We start from the raw sequence: 15,894 nt of genomic DNA, 5'->3' as shown, positions 1-15,894 counted from the left end.
TTATTTGTCCTCAGGAAAAAAAAAAGAAGATAAAATCGTTACAAATAAAATAACTTTAACTTGCAGATAATACAGAACAGTCCAGTCAGTGGCAGACCACCACAGTATTTACAGGACACAGTGGCAGCGCCTGGTGGCAACAAATGCGAGATCATTATCTTACAGCTGGAAAGTTGCTGAAGTCTGTGACATTCCACTGTAAATATAGGTGTTATTAAAAATTACAAACTGCCCTGTAATGACTTTGATAACCTCCTGTGCAGCAGCTCCTGTAAAAGAAAAAAAAAAGAAAAAAGGTAAAACAGAAGGTAGTTAGCAGGTCAAACTTAAAAACCAGTAAAAGAATGCTATTTATCTAGAACTCACTACACAGGAATTGTTTCCAGAGCACCTGATACAACTCCTAGGAGGAAAAGATGCCTTTCAGAACTTCCCAGTATACACTTTGCTGTATACACTTTCTCTCTCCATGAACATACACACACATAGAGTAAAAATGCGTGAGCAGACAGACCCCATGCAAGTTGTGACCTCTCTAAATGAAATTGAGACATTAAATTTTAAAGAAATCACGTACAGTTAAACTGTAAAATAAATCAAAGCGTCACTTCACTATGTTCCCTTTGTGTTCTTCTGTAGTATGAAATATTCTGTAATTTCTTCAGAAGATATCTTTACATATTGTTCTAAAGCACTGCAAATACCAAGGTTCGCTTCATCAGAAAAAAAAATCCTACATCCACAGAGTATTTAATACAATTATCTTCAGCACCACATGAAGCCAAATAAAGATAAGTGAATTGACACATCAATTTTGAGCATCCATTAAAACAAATATTTAGTTTTAATAATGCCCACAGGTTGAATTAAGCAATCAAGGCTATTTATATTTAATAGATACTTAAGTGTACTGTGTTATTTTAAAGGAAGGTATGTAATGTGTTAATATTACTACAATTATTCCTTGCCCTTTTCTTTTTTGAACTCAAAGCCTCTTTCAAGCATTTTATTTTTAAACACACTTTTAAGCTACTAGAATTGATCTACTGAGATTATTTTGTAAGTTTATTTGCTTTCTTTTACTGACTCTAAACCCCTTATTGTGTCCACTTTTTCTATATACCATAGGAGGTGATATCTGGAGAATTAAGGGGGACGATTTTGTTCTAATAGTATCTTTGACTACAGTCTGTGATGGGTCTTTGCTCTGACAATACAAAGCAATTAAAGCAGTGGAGATTTTGACTCAAGTATGCACTAGAGCAGGTTGGTTTGTTTGCATGGACCTTAGGAATACAGTGATATTCTTACCTCCCATGAAGGCAGCGATAGCATGTGGCTCAGCAGCTCCATAGCGACAACTGGATAGCAAAGTAACAGTTAGTATTTTCAGGTCAGTTTTACGGACAAAGCGATGCTTAAGATAGAATACTTACAACTCATGAACATAGTCATCTTTCACCACTACAGACAACCCATGTTCTTGTAAGAAACCAGTAAGGCATGATTTTAGTTTTCCAATATCATCTTCTACCTGATAGTTGTATACACCTGGAAAATTAAGTTAACCTGTTTCACCACAGAACTGTAACACCAAAGTTAATGGGTTCAAATGGCAGTCTAAGTATTTTACTTTTCTGAAAAGTTTCTAAGCCAATTAATAAATTATTAATACTAGACTAATAATATTTGAATGTTCTGTTGATGCCACTCCTGATAATGACAAATTACTGCACAGCTGAACTGATTCATAATCCATGCAACCCATTTCAGTGGTATCAATTCAGATATCAATCCTTAAATTCCCAAAGAGAAAAAATTCTCACTTGAATTTTCACATTCTTAAAGTTGTATTAATATGGAAACTAACTACAACTAATGCTATATTTGTAGTTTATAACTAGTATTATAGTAACTATTGGATCTTTGTTTTTCTTTTGATGACATTAAGTAACTCTTGTATTAACATACCTGGGTATCTACCGTGCTGCTTATAAAATCTGTCTACAGCCCGTAGCATCAAGTACAGCACTACTTCACTGTCTGGGTTGTCCATATAGGAAACTGAAAACAGTAAGAGAACTGGTTAGCTGGTACAGATGAAATGGAAAAAGAAAGGTTCTGAATTACTTGAAATCAAGTTATTTCCCATGTGCTTAAACTGTAAAATATGCAGTAAAAAGGAATATTAATGAAAACAACCTGCAACTGAGAATCTCAATTAGTCAACTGTCAGATACACAATTTTGATGTCAGAGTGTATGACAAAAACATATTGTATGTATTTGATATAAACTGTTCAGTGAAGATACTCACATTTCAACTTTCACCAGTGCTATAACATTAAATGGGATATTCCTTAGTTATAAATTTGTGATTTGAAACACATGCTCCATATTTAACTGTAATGACTAACTATAAAACAGGTCTTAAATCCCTTTACAGCTCAGTAGTCCTTCTAAATACTAACTACTACTTAAATCACATTGCATATTACCAATTAATTCAACAAGCTTTCACTTAAATTATAAATATTACATATGTACACACAAAATGTTTTCACTTTGTATATACTTTTTGTCTAAAACATTCAGAAGACTTGTAAAAGCTTAATTTAAACAAACTTTGATTAAAAGTATTTCCAACTTTTTCCCCCCTTTTAATTTATGCAGTTCAAAAAATAAAACGCAATATTAAATAACTAGTTTGCTAGTTCACATACTGAAAAGATAAGCTGAGAGGGGCCAAGACAATTATTCTCATATTTTTAGTCAGGTGAAAGCACCTTTCCAGTTCTGTCAGAAATAATTGAGGTACAGAAAGGAGAAATTTGAAGAAAGCTATGTTTTATTTAGGTACTATCAAAAATAACATCTGCAAGAAAAAAAACTGAAATATGCATCAATCTATAAGGTCACTTTTGAACTTTCAAAATCAAATTGAATTCAACAGTCTAAACTTAAAAAACCCCATACTTCTAGTTGATGCCAAATTATTAAACTGCATAGTTGACTATGCCAAATTATTAAACTGCATAATGAATGTATAACATACACTTCTTTTTGATCACAAAACCATTTCGCATTGAAAATGCAATTAAAGTATGTGCCAAAAAGAAGTACTTACTGATTTCATCCTTGTTAAAAGTGTTTAAACCATATTCTTCAGACAGAGATCTACATCGTACTACTCGGAGGAAAGCTGAGTTGCTGCCTAAGCAGAGGGGGCGGAAAGGAGAGCATTACCTATTTGAATGCATCACCAATTACTGTATCTTTGTAAGTCTGTATCTCTATTATGTTAAACATGAAAGACTAAAACTTACCATAATTTCACAAACACTTTTCTGCTTCTTCCAGTAGCTTGCAGTAATAAAATCTACTGAACTACATTTAGGTCTATGATCACAAGTATTTTAGTGAAATACCTCATGCTTATTTACTTCTAGAATGTAAACATATCTGCCATGTTAATGCAACAGCTCACAACACGTGTAGCTCTTCAATACCAATTCAGTCACAGCCATCAACTTCATGTTTTCCTCTCCCATGTTGCAAATGAACACAGGTTTTCATCTTCCACTACACCTACCGCTGTCTCGCATATCCTCAATTAATATTCACTACCTAGCACTCAAAAATGAGGAACTGTGAGGTTCTCAAAGCTCCCAGCAAACTGTATATCGACACAGGGGCAGTGTGCTCTTAGCTACATGCTTACAGGAAAATTTTCCAGTTGCAAGGAGACTTAGCCAGGCTGCTATATGGACACATATACATATCAAGAACAGATACAACTTAAAACGCCATCAACAGTACTACTCACTGCATCACTGTTTTACCTTTTCAGACTACCAGAAGTTTACAGAGCCTGCACTCTGAAGTCAGTATCACAGAATGGGCAAGGGTGATTAAGTACTAATCACAGGGAGTAGAGGACATATGCTACCTGTTCTTTGGACCTGAAAAAATACCATATCTTTTTAAAAGCCAAGCTTTATAAACTCACTATTGAGAGATGCTGAACATCTATTACTTCTACTGAAGATGAGATGCAACTGCTAAGCACTTACTTGAAAAATACAATATTGAGTTACTGATTAATAACTACATTCAACAGTTTTTGATTATTTGATCATTTGCATAAACACAGCAACAGAATCCAACCATACTCACAAAGCAATTTTAATTCTCTCTCTGAAATAGATTCAGGTGCCTAAAAGAAAGAATATACTCATTCCAGTACATACAATGACCAGAGAATTTGTACTTTCAGAGATACTCATACATTCATTGTGAAATAACTAGTTGTTCTTGTAAAAAAAAAAGTATCTTAAAATGTAAATAATATATCCCTGTATGCCTTTTACTTTTACATGACCAAATCAAGTGATAAATAAAACAGACTACAAATACTAAATTTCATTAGAATTCACTTAAGCCTTTTGAAGAGAATGAGGTAATTAAGCCTTCTCTTTTCATATCTGTCTCCTGTGACTTATTTCTGTACAGAATGTCACGGTAAAAATATTTCTATCTTGTCAGAATAGCTGTACATTTGCAATTACCTTCCCTAGGGATTGTAACAATTTAGCAGCATGGTTACCCACAGCAGCAATATCCTTCTTTGCTTTTTCACGGTACCTGTTAATAATAAAGAAGTCTTAATAATCATAGCATAAAGCCAACTTCACAGTTAAGACCATTGCTTTTTGTTTCATATTATAAAGACAAAATACAAGCCGCATTAATGGAAGTGAGCTACCTCAAGGCCATGAATGCACTTATAAACTCCCTGCATGACTGTTTGGCATGGCTGAGCTGTTCACTAAATCTGTGGCTTAGAACCTGGTTAAAATTTAAATGAATAGTACGACAAACAGTCAGAGGAAGAACATTAAGTAGTTTCAGAACAACAGCTATATGTCCTTCATTGGGCTTCTAATATTTCATTAATTTCTGTATTTTAAAATTTGTAGCCATAGTATATTAGTTCCATTAAGACCTATGACAATGCAAACATCTCAACACCACAATATTTAATAAAATTCAATGTAAGAGCTCATTTTAAGGAACTGTAATTGTTTTATCTGCAAATTAAAACCCTATAATGCTTATTGGAATTGAGAACTGAAGCACATAATGATCTGGCAATTCAGGACTGATGCTTATAGAATTCAGACTTACAAATTAGGGTATCTCTGCAAATTTAAGCAATTATGGTTTCATTTAGCAAAATAATGATACAAGTTCTTGGCTTTACTGTCATTATACAAAGTAAGTTCCATAAAGCAATAGCAATCAATTATTTTAGACATGTAACAGATTTGTAGTTTTAGATCCATCTTTTTTAATGCTATTTGTCACAGATCTGAGGAATGCACTTCTAAAATTACAGATTTCATTTTGATTACTAAACACTATTAAGGCACACAATCATTTTTCTAGCAGAGGTTGTGTTTCAGAATCTATAGAGAAAATCAAAATCTATTAGAATACTTTCCTGTTTGAACAATTCAACAGTACAATTGCACAGACAAAATTTAACAGTCTTCTGCAAGATACTGCTTCATTTTAAAGATTAAAAAAAAGGGAGGGAGAAGCAATCAACTGCAAAGAAAATGTGGTAACACTCTAAGAAAGTCTTTTTGGCCCAACAATTTGCATCATGTCCAGGATGCACAGGAATAGTAAGTTCAGGGTGAGGATACATGCATTCAAAGATGGCCTTCCTAAAATCTCGATCCACACTGATGCTGTTTAGAACTTGCAGTTAATGTTTATTCACACCCGTCCTTATCCACCAAGCAATCCCTTCAAAGGGCATTAATTAGAATTAATTATTTAGAATTAAATATCTAGGAAACCAGAATTTCTGTAACCAAGTTGACATACATATTGAGAAAAACCAAATGCTATACTTAGTCAACAATTTGCTTCGGACAGCAGTAGCTGGGCTATGGGATCTACTATCTATAGGAAGGTCTTTACTAGTTCTGAAACTAAGAAAAGTAATCACTCGCTACCCAGCCTCAGGAAACTGGGATGCACTGAAGGCTTAGGCACCGGTTCCAAACAGCAGATAGCACCTATACAGGGATCAGATAGTCCCAGGCTGCCGTGCTTCCCACACCCCTCCTCACCCCAGCCCCACATGCACACTGGGGTTTTTTTTTAAATACAGCAATTCATGCACTTTGTGAGGTCTGAAGTCATCACCATTTACTATCGTTAGTATCTATTAAAGAAAAAATTGTATACTTACACATTTTGCAATTTGATAAATTTATTGGAGTCTGCTATCATATCAGGAATAGTGCCCCGGACAGGCAAGCTTCCTTGCCCCTCATTTGCTACAAATTCCTTTACAGCTCGAGCCAAAATCCAGAAGGAGGGTGACTGCAAATGTACAAGTGACAGTCATGTAGATAAATGTTATTTATAATGCTTTTCCTACATTTAAGCCTTACCTTTAATTACTTGTTACCTGTTCCGTGAGATTTATGCAGCAATCATCATTAAAAATCTCTTCAATGCATCTTGGAATCTATAAAAAAAATAAACTGGGTTTATATTTATTTGACTTTTGATTTCTTGATCTCAACACTCGTTACATAAGGGAGCCAACTCTAAGTGACCTGAGTTTCATACCAAAATCTCTTCTGAATCATACATAGTCAGTGCTTCTCATATTTCAAACATTAGCCCTGCCTGAGAACAAGGCACATGTTTCTGACCAAGATGAATGTTACTAACAAAATCTCACCTTATTTCCATCTTCTACATGGAAGACTTAAAAAAACTTGCATCAGCAAAAGGTACTACTGGTCCCAGCTGCCCATCCTACCTGCCAGAGGCAGAGGAGCAAAAAGGCTGGGGAAGTGAAGAGGGGCTGCAAAAGTGAGCATTTGGACTCGTCAACTGCTGCAGTTCAGTCTGGCTCATAAACTGAAATAAATCACTAATAGCCTAGGACACGGCTTGTAGTGGCTCAGATGTAAGCACTAAGTTTTACCTGCTGCTTTCTTCGGAGATTTAACATGACTGTCTTAGCAAGGATCAGCACAGTTCAAACAAAAATGGAATGTAGCTTTTGCAATTTACCATGCATAAGAGATTAAGAAAATCAGAGGTCAATTCTAAACCGTGAGTTACTACTTCAGGATTATTTAAAAACAATTAACACTTCACTTTTAATGTTTTTAAGCTTGATCAGTCTATGAAAGGAATTTCATAACGTGTTTCTTCAAGAGGAAAGTACTGAATTTGCCGAGTCAAAAGTCCCTTGCAGCAATTAATTTCTATACAGAATAAATACTATAGCAAGCAGCTTCAATACAGCACAACTTCAATAAACCATTTCTGAGTCTCTCTCCTAGCAATGTATTTAAATTGGACATCATCCACACCAGTGACTGCTAATTTTTTATAATTGTACCAAGCACTTTACAGTTCAATCTGTCAAAGACAATCTGATAAAAGTCTAAGACAGGAATACACTACTAATGAACCCTGGTAACTGAGTCATTCTATACATAAGAATATCCATAAGTTACAGTGCCATCTAGTCTAGGTCTATTTTACTACATGTTTTCAACTCTAAAAATTGTACTAATCCTGTTTTACCTAAATATAAACGTTGCAAATGGAATTCCTGTCCTAAAAATGCATAGTATGTTTTGAAAAAAAATGAGGTAGTTAAACATTTATATGACAAAACTGAAGAAACTTCATTTTACCTCTGTGGTATTTAATGCTGTGTTCACATTTTTTATAGCTTCTTCAAAGTTTTCCTCATCTTCTGGGGTCCCATTTTCATTCTTTAAAATACCTTATTAAAAAAAAATTAAAAATACACAATCCTCTGAATTACATCTTATCATTTACATCTTACCAACAGAGCAGACTGGCTTTGGATTTATTTGTGGCATAATAACTAATCAGCAAAAAACTGAGTTACCAGTAAGACCTACTGATAAAACTAACTACATATACATTCTGCATATGATGAATTCTCCTGTGATGTTTAAACAGAAGTTATTCATCACAAAAATACCAGTTTATTTGTGTGAGAAAGAGAGTAAAGTTTCATAATCACTAAATTAATGTAGATGGTGGTAAATACACAATGCAACTCTCCTTCCCATCCCCAGTCATGCCGTGTTGGTTTTTTGTCAGATTTGGCAAACACTTATGAACCCACACAGCAAGCTAGACCAAGAAATAGACTCTGCTAAAAACCTAGCTTAACCAAAGCTAATTACTACAGATCAGATCAGTTCTGTAGCCCAACCTGGGGATGACACAATCACTCAGTGATTTGCACACAGGCCAGCTTTAAATCAGGAAATGCCAAAAATCCAGTTGATGTTTCTATTCTACAATCATTTAAGATAACGTATTTCTAGATCTTAAAAACGCCTCAATTTCAGCACCTGCAAAAGGCACTAGATTGAAACATCTGCAAAAATGAAGTCTGTTCACATACTGGTTATGGTGTATTCAATAGATACATAATCTTTCTCTCTCTCTCTAAACTAGTTACTTAAAGCTGCAATGATTAACAACAGTTTGGTGGGTCAACTGACCAACCAAATACTTGCAGTTTTCAATCACTTGCTTTCCGCATTGCCACGTTTTCCGTATTAAATAAAGATTTTCCACAGGATTTTCTCGTAAGGCCTCTCCTCACCCAAATCAAAACATATTCTTGATCTTAAACAGCAAACAGTAAGAAACTGCCAAACTGCGTTTATAAGCAAATCTGGGATCTTAAGATCCAGCTGTATAAAACAATCACTTAGCAGAAGAATTGTACGGTATATGGCCGCAGATTTTCATAAATAAACGCTGAGAGAACTTCTGATTATTTTCCAGACATTGCCTTATATGTTTCTGCCGGTATGAATAAATGACTCCTAGGACATATATTACCTTGCCGAATCAGTTGTCTGAAGGCTTCTTTTTCTTTGTAGCTCTTAGGCAACTGATCACTTTTCTAAATTTAAAAACACAAAAACATTTTGTCTTTAAAATATCTATTACTAACCTCATTGTGTTCAGACTGCTGAACTCTAGAATTTGTCATTGTTCACATACATTCACTTGTATTTTAATTAGTAATTTTTTTTTATGATTCCACCTTGTTTTCTTTCTTACACTGCCGAAATAATAATCTAGTTTAGAAAAGACATATCTAAAGTAATAATAACAACAACAGACTGATGACTTAGCCAGTTCGGAATATACCTCGTTGAACCATTTTGTTAGATACTTGGCTACAATCACAATCCATGGAGTGTGGCTATGGTCCTGTAATTGAACAGCAGAGAAATCTTTGTCAAGTTGTGAAAAAATAAAAACGGGAGAAAAATTAAAAACCTATTTTAAAAATGTAAACTGCTAACATCCTTTCCACTGTTGTAAAAACACAGGACATGTTCCAGATTTTGATTCAGAAATAATATTCACTAACTACTATAAAACAAATCATTAAATTATTATTCCTTTACTAAAAGAAGGGTGGCTGAGCCAAGTTCTCCAATGTTTTTCTGGAGCAGAACCTAATTTATGCACAAATACCCACACTGCAAAGCTCTGCAGCAGTAGGTAATCATAAAATAAATAAAATTTAAAAAAGAGGGGTGGGGTGGGGGATTAGAGGGAATCAATCTAACAAAAGATCAAGTTGTCCAAGAATATTCCTTACCTCAAGACCCGCACTTGCTTAAGATTTAAATACAGACTGTAACATTTGGGGCAGAGGCCAAAAATAGTACCTCATGACTGATTCTACAGTTGCCTCTGCTCAGATGAGACTTGGCACCAAAAAAAGTCATCTGCCAAGAGTCATTTTCATAGAATCCCTGTTCTATGTCTGCTTCCATCTTAGAGCACATAGTGCAAACCACATACCAACCTTTTTGTCCATATGATCCAAGTCATAAGACTGAACATGATCCCTCAGCTCTGGAAACGGTTTGTCCAGTCTCAGATCTTCTAACGTATTGTCAGGATGAGATTCAACAACTGTGGAAAAAAATTACACAATGTATTTCACCGTTTTATGTCCGGCCTTCAAAACAGAGCTATACATCAAATGCAGTGCATCACCTGCTCAATTAACTGCTTAATTCTCAAAATCAGTGTTTTGTGTAAGTCAGCTTTAAAGTCAGGATAATCTCCAATTTTACTATTTGTTGCAGTCCATAATTTCTACAGATTCCTCAGAGAATGCTCCTGGTGATGAACTGCAAACTATGTTAAGACTTAACAAATATAAATACATCACCAAATTAAAAAAAAAATAAATAAAAATCAAAGTGACATTACATACTGAAACTTTAAATATTTTAGAAGGGTCGTTATCTCAGAAAACCCTCTAACCTGTATGTTCTTTAATAATGACTCTCATATAACCAACCAGTCCATAAGTCCTGCAGACCAGCAGAGGAACGTTAGAATTCCAGAGGAGTTCAGCCAAGCGCAGCAACGTACTGTAAGGGAAAACAGTTAATTTTTTTTTCAGATGTACAAGAGGACAATAGTTAACTAAACTATAAAGTTAACTCTTGTACAAGTCACTTGTGAAAGAGAAGATTTCTATGAGAGAAGTCTAGTATTATGATTCTAAGCACATATAAGGTGATTAATTTTTTACATAAATTTACACTAGGTTAGAAATAGATTTATCCGTTAGCTTACTTCTATTTAACTCCATCCTCCCAAATGCTCCAAATACCAATTAAACAAAAAACTTCAATAAGTTGTGAAAGAAAGAAAAAAAGGATTAGATCTGTATGTTGCACAAACATAACTTCCAGTAGGGGCAATTCCAGTCAGAGGTTTTTAAATAGCACATAAGAAATTCTCTTTATTCACAAATGCCTGCAAGGGAATCACCACTTCAAAAAGGCAAGTTGGCTCTTATTTCTGCAAAAGACTGTATCTCTAGCTCCTCTGTAAGTAGGGGGAGGGAGAAAATATATAAAGTATGAACAGCCACTTCCTTACAAAAGCAAGATTTAACTATTCCTCTATCCAGCAACCTCTTGCCTCTGGGGAAGCAGCTTGTCTACTGAAACAGAAGCATGCTCTTCTCCCCCAAGTTTCTCAATACTCCGAGAGTTGACATTTTTCATCTGTACTATTTACTGCAACGCAGCATGCAAGAGGCCTCTCAGCAGGAAGAGGTTAAAAAAAAAAATCAAGAATTTCTGGTCCTGACGAAGTTTATATGGGCAATACAATTACATCAATGGGTAAAATGGAAAGAGCTATATAAAGGATAAAATACATTTGCAAAAATCTAAAAGTATCACAGACCGAAGAATACTTGTTACAGTGATTTTGGACCAGGAACAACTATCACTACAAAAGGGTACTTGACACAGACAAATACACCTGGAGACAGCACTTAGGAGTCAGGGATGGATCTGAAAGAGATTTTAAACTATGTATTAATACATAAACCGGTCCATAGTAAAATGCCATCATTTACTGTAACCTTCCTTCACAATGACAGTTCTGTTTTGCATAAGTTTTCCTGCAAGAATATGCCTGCAGTTGAAACATGCTTTTACAACTGAATGAAAACAAACAACTTCAGATGATTCTTTACCTTTCTGGGAGTTGCGTTGCAACCACCAAGTTAAACCGATTAAAAAAGGAAGGGTCATTGTCTAGAAGTTTTTCTGGACTCTAAATAGTAGGAGAAAAAAAAAACACGTCAGGAAACACTGTGAAAACTTCTGAATACACAGCAAGTCTGTTCGACATCCACTGTAAAGTGTTAAGTGAAAGCTATAAAATTATCATGAAGTTATAAAATAATGTTTAAAATACATAAATTGACTTTTTGCAAATAAGTTTAGATCTTCTTCCTCAAACGTCATTTTATCATGAAGCTGCTCAAACTGCAACATTACAAAGACAACATATAGCTATTATTTCATACTTTTATCACATTGTGTAACAAGAAACGTACAACTAATTTAGGACAACAAACCTCTTCAACAAAGTTTCCAGAAACATCATTATTCAATTCTTGCAGGAGCTCAGTGGCACTCTGGGCACGATTCTGTTTCAGAACAATCAAAACAATGTTTAACCTCTTGAAATGTAATTTATATAGTGTATCAGCACTACATATGCTACATGCTTTAAAAAGGAGGAAAAAAAAAAAAAAAAGGACTTCATCATAAGCTAGGATTTCTTATTCCAAGCCTTGCTTATCTGAAGAAAAATAAATCCCTTAACAGCAGGCACTTCTTTGAGACCATTTTCAGTGATATAATTTTTAAAACAAGAATCAAGTGACAACTGTTTATTAATTTCAAGGAGTTACCTATGCCTTTTGTACTCTCTTGTTTTTGTGATTCCCCCCATCCATGTCTCTACTCTTAACTTTAACCTTCAGCCACAACTCTCTTCCACCTTATCTTTCCAAAGATTTTCTTAACTATACCCTGTTCATTTTTTCCATTCAATCTTGCCAGAATTGCACTTATCTTCTCACTTATAAGCAACTAAAAAATAAGCATGGGGAATTTTGCCAAAGAATAATGAGATTTTAACCTATGCATACAAGTTTTTAGCATTACTCATAATACTACATTTGAGTATTTACTCAACACTTTCACACTTTCAATACACCTGAAGTGACATTTGTTATCTCCTTACCTGACCAATATGGCTTTTTTGTAGAAAGAAACTGAAAAGGAGACAAGGCAAAGAGTTACATGTGAAGTTTTATTTTGAAGAAAAACAACATTAAAGCTACATTTTGTAGTGCAGAATATGTTGCTGACTCTCATAAACAACAAACCAAGTTCCCCCTTAAATCTGCTTTTCTTCTCCCCACCACTGTTATATTTTCCTCATAATCAGTTTCTGAAGGAAACTTTCCAATGCCTGAGCCACAAATCTGAAAAATAAGACAGGCCAAACTCATCTAGAAGCCAGGATCACACTGCAGATTCTTTTTCACTAGGCTAATTAAAGTCCCATTAGTGCTCATTTCTTCATGTAATGGAATACCTTTCACCTTTACATAACCCCTTTAAGTAGACAGATATTTGTAGGTATCTATCTGAACCATAAGAGAATGTGATCTTGAATTAGTAAACAAATTATTTTTTATAGTATTTGTAAAGAGCTTCTTATCCTTTCCCCTCCTGCACTCAGCCTTTCAAAGCTATGAAAGCTAATAAATGGCTACCAGTCACAGTTTCACAATGATAAATTAACAAAAAGTGAGTTATTTTCATCACCAAAATTACAGAAAATATTTAGCCATGCTAAAACACAAGCAAATCTTGCACTGTCATATCTCAAGATTACAGCAAACAACTTATTTTTATGTATTTTTATACCGAGTAGACCATTGTCTTTATAAACTTAGTGCATGAAGCAAATAGGCCTGTAAGATACAGAAACAGCAACTAAAAAGACTATGTAAAATTTAGCAGCTAATATCAAAATGATTGTGCATGCTGTGTATGTCACAAACACCCAAAACCACAAAAGACTTGGAGAAACATATAGAGGCTTTTAAAGTTATTAAGAATTTTAGAGGATTTCTTCACAAGTATAGAGATGGAACTACTTATGAAACCCTGTTACTTCTCAATTTGTATCGGAAACTAGTAACAAACCTACTTATTTCCAACATCTTCTCCAGAGACCCGATTCCCATCGACAATTGTAAATGAACCAATACCTTGGGGGAAAAAAATTTATTATGAATAACTAGGCATTACGAAATTATCAGATACATTACAAAGAAAATACAGAAGAGAGACCTACTCACCTGGTAGCACTAAGTTTTTGAGTATTTCAGTTCCTGTCGCCGTTGCATTTATTACACAAACATGGGCAGATTCTAAAGCTTCTTGTCCATGGTCACCCCACAATCTATATTGGGATGGAAACAGAAACATTCTGAAATTATTTCATGTCAGGTTGTAAAGCCAATATAAAGAAACAAAAAAAAAATTTAAACAATCATAAATGGAGGCTAGCATACTACTTTCCATTCACTGTTGAGAGGGCCTAAATAGCACTAACCAAAATGAGCTTTCCTTAAGAAAACTTACTGTGACAAAGTTGAAACTTTCTAAAGAGCAACCCACTTTTACTGACATTTCATTTTCTCCGTCTTTAGTCTTTACACCATATTAATGCGCACACCTTCTTCTGTTGTAACATATTTAACTTTTTAAAAATCAGCATGGATTGAAACACTCCTTACACAATCCTAAAACTGAATACTTTTTTTTTCATAAGTTTTATTATAAATAATACGTTTTTATACATTTATAATTTACAATACCATGCACTGAAACATACAAGCAGATGGGAATCGGTCTTGATGAGCTCGGTAATGTATTTAAGACCCCTATAAAATAACATTCAGGCCGAAATCGGGAGTTGACTGTACTCAAACCACAAAGGCTCGGCTGACTTCACACGGGCACTGGTTTTACTCTCTTCAGCGGCAGAAAAGAAAGTTACTGAAGAGACCCGGCAAAGCATTGTAACTACTACTTTCAAACGCATGCAAGCATGTGAAAATTAACCCGTGCCATACTCCAAACACCGGCTGGCTCCAGTACAAGCCGCCCTCCTCTCATTTTTAAGCTTCACTCTTTCCTGCCTTTTTCCCCTATACCGGCACAAACATTCACGCAGCCGCTGGCCGGCCCCAAGAACCGACTGCCCCAGAACGGCCCGACCGGCTCGGGGACAGCCTCCTCCCCCACAGGGCCTCCCCCCGTGCCCCACAGGCCGCGCCCCGGACGGCCGCAGCCCCGGGCGGGCGGGCCGGCCGCCCCTCTACCTCACAAGCGGCCGCGAAGGCGGCCTGGGGCCTGAACGGGCAACCAGAGCCGCGGGAGCGCCGGCTGCGGCCCCCGGCCCGGCCCGCAGCGAGAGGCAGGGCAGGGCCCGGCGCCGCGACAGCCCGCTCTCCACCCGGCCAGGACGACGGCGACGGCCCCCCGCGGCTCGGGGCCGGGACACGCCACAGACACCCCGCCCCGGCGGTACCTCAGCTGCCGGTCGTATCTCTGCTCCTTCAGGCTGGCCCGGCCCGGCTGCGCCATTGCCGCGCGCTCCCCCGCGGCGGGCGCTGCGCAGGCGCGGGCGAGCACATGCGCGGGGGCGCCGGACGGCTGCGGGGAGGGCGGGGCTGCGGGCGGGGCGGGGCCGTCTCCTCAGGGCTGGGAGCCGCCCGCGGAGCTGAGGCGCCGCGGCCTCAGCCCCTGCCTTGCCCGGGTCATCCCTGCGGGAGAGCTCCGGCGCCTCCTCGGCGTTTGTCGCGGCAGCGCCCCGCGAAGAGCGTCCTGCGGCTGCCTGCTGCTCCCCGCTGGGCCCGGCCCGGCTGACCCGGGGTCCTGGGCCCGAGGCTTCCGGGCCGGTATCGGGGGCTACCTTAGGCTGGGCTGCGAGGCTGCAGGATTCGTCCCGTGGCTGCTTTTGTGAGTCGCGGGCGCTGCCTCTGTCTTGCGTAGATAGGTGAAAGCATTCCTTTGCTCTGACAGGGAGATCTTGCCAAATTCGATGGTAGGGCGATGAGAGGAGCTGCCGTCGTTGTTCGGTGGGGTTTGAGATGGCAATTTGGAAAACGGTAGAAAAAACCTGTGCTGACAAGGCAGGCCTTGATGTCTTTGGGGAACACTGAAGCTGATGGGAACCACGAGCGCAGAAACAGAGGATGCTCTTTTCTTCAGGTGCATGCTTCTAAAGACACGGTGCCGTTCCCGGAATCTGTGTTCAAAATGGGTGTTTCTCTCCATCTCAACCCTCTTTCTGCTATAAAATTTTGAAGCATTTTACAGCAGTCTGAGTCAGAAGCCCTGCAGATACCTGCATTCAGAAAAATCAGTTTAGATGT

The 15,894-nt window shown here is 37.3% G+C and overlaps 1 protein-coding gene across 1 annotated transcript; it reads right to left on the bottom strand.

Annotated features, from left to right (window-relative positions):
- Window positions 1-15: 15 nt before the first annotated feature.
- NAE1 (NEDD8 activating enzyme E1 subunit 1) lies at window positions 16-15,160 on the bottom strand. The gene is made up of 20 exons (XM_049804949.1): window positions 15,048-15,160; window positions 13,810-13,913; window positions 13,659-13,719; window positions 12,681-12,711; window positions 12,007-12,078; window positions 11,620-11,699; window positions 10,386-10,495; window positions 9,919-10,028; window positions 9,249-9,311; window positions 8,934-8,997; window positions 7,739-7,830; window positions 6,487-6,546; window positions 6,265-6,398; window positions 4,568-4,643; window positions 4,176-4,215; window positions 3,127-3,213; window positions 1,972-2,064; window positions 1,437-1,551; window positions 1,312-1,361; window positions 16-269 (listed from the first exon to the last, which is right to left on the bottom strand). Exons 1-20 carry the CDS (start codon window positions 15,101-15,103, stop codon window positions 160-162), a joined length of 1,608 nt encoding a protein of 535 aa, XP_049660906.1. The 5' UTR covers window positions 15,104-15,160; the 3' UTR covers window positions 16-159.
- Window positions 15,161-15,894: the final 734 nt, after the last annotated feature.

Source organism: Accipiter gentilis, chromosome 7 (genome assembly GCF_929443795.1).
Source record: "Accipiter gentilis chromosome 7, bAccGen1.1, whole genome shotgun sequence".
Taxonomy (NCBI): domain Eukaryota; kingdom Metazoa; phylum Chordata; class Aves; order Accipitriformes; family Accipitridae; genus Astur; species Astur gentilis.
Note: the sequence above shows the minus strand (reverse complement) of the source record. Positions and strands in the feature narration are given on the sequence as shown.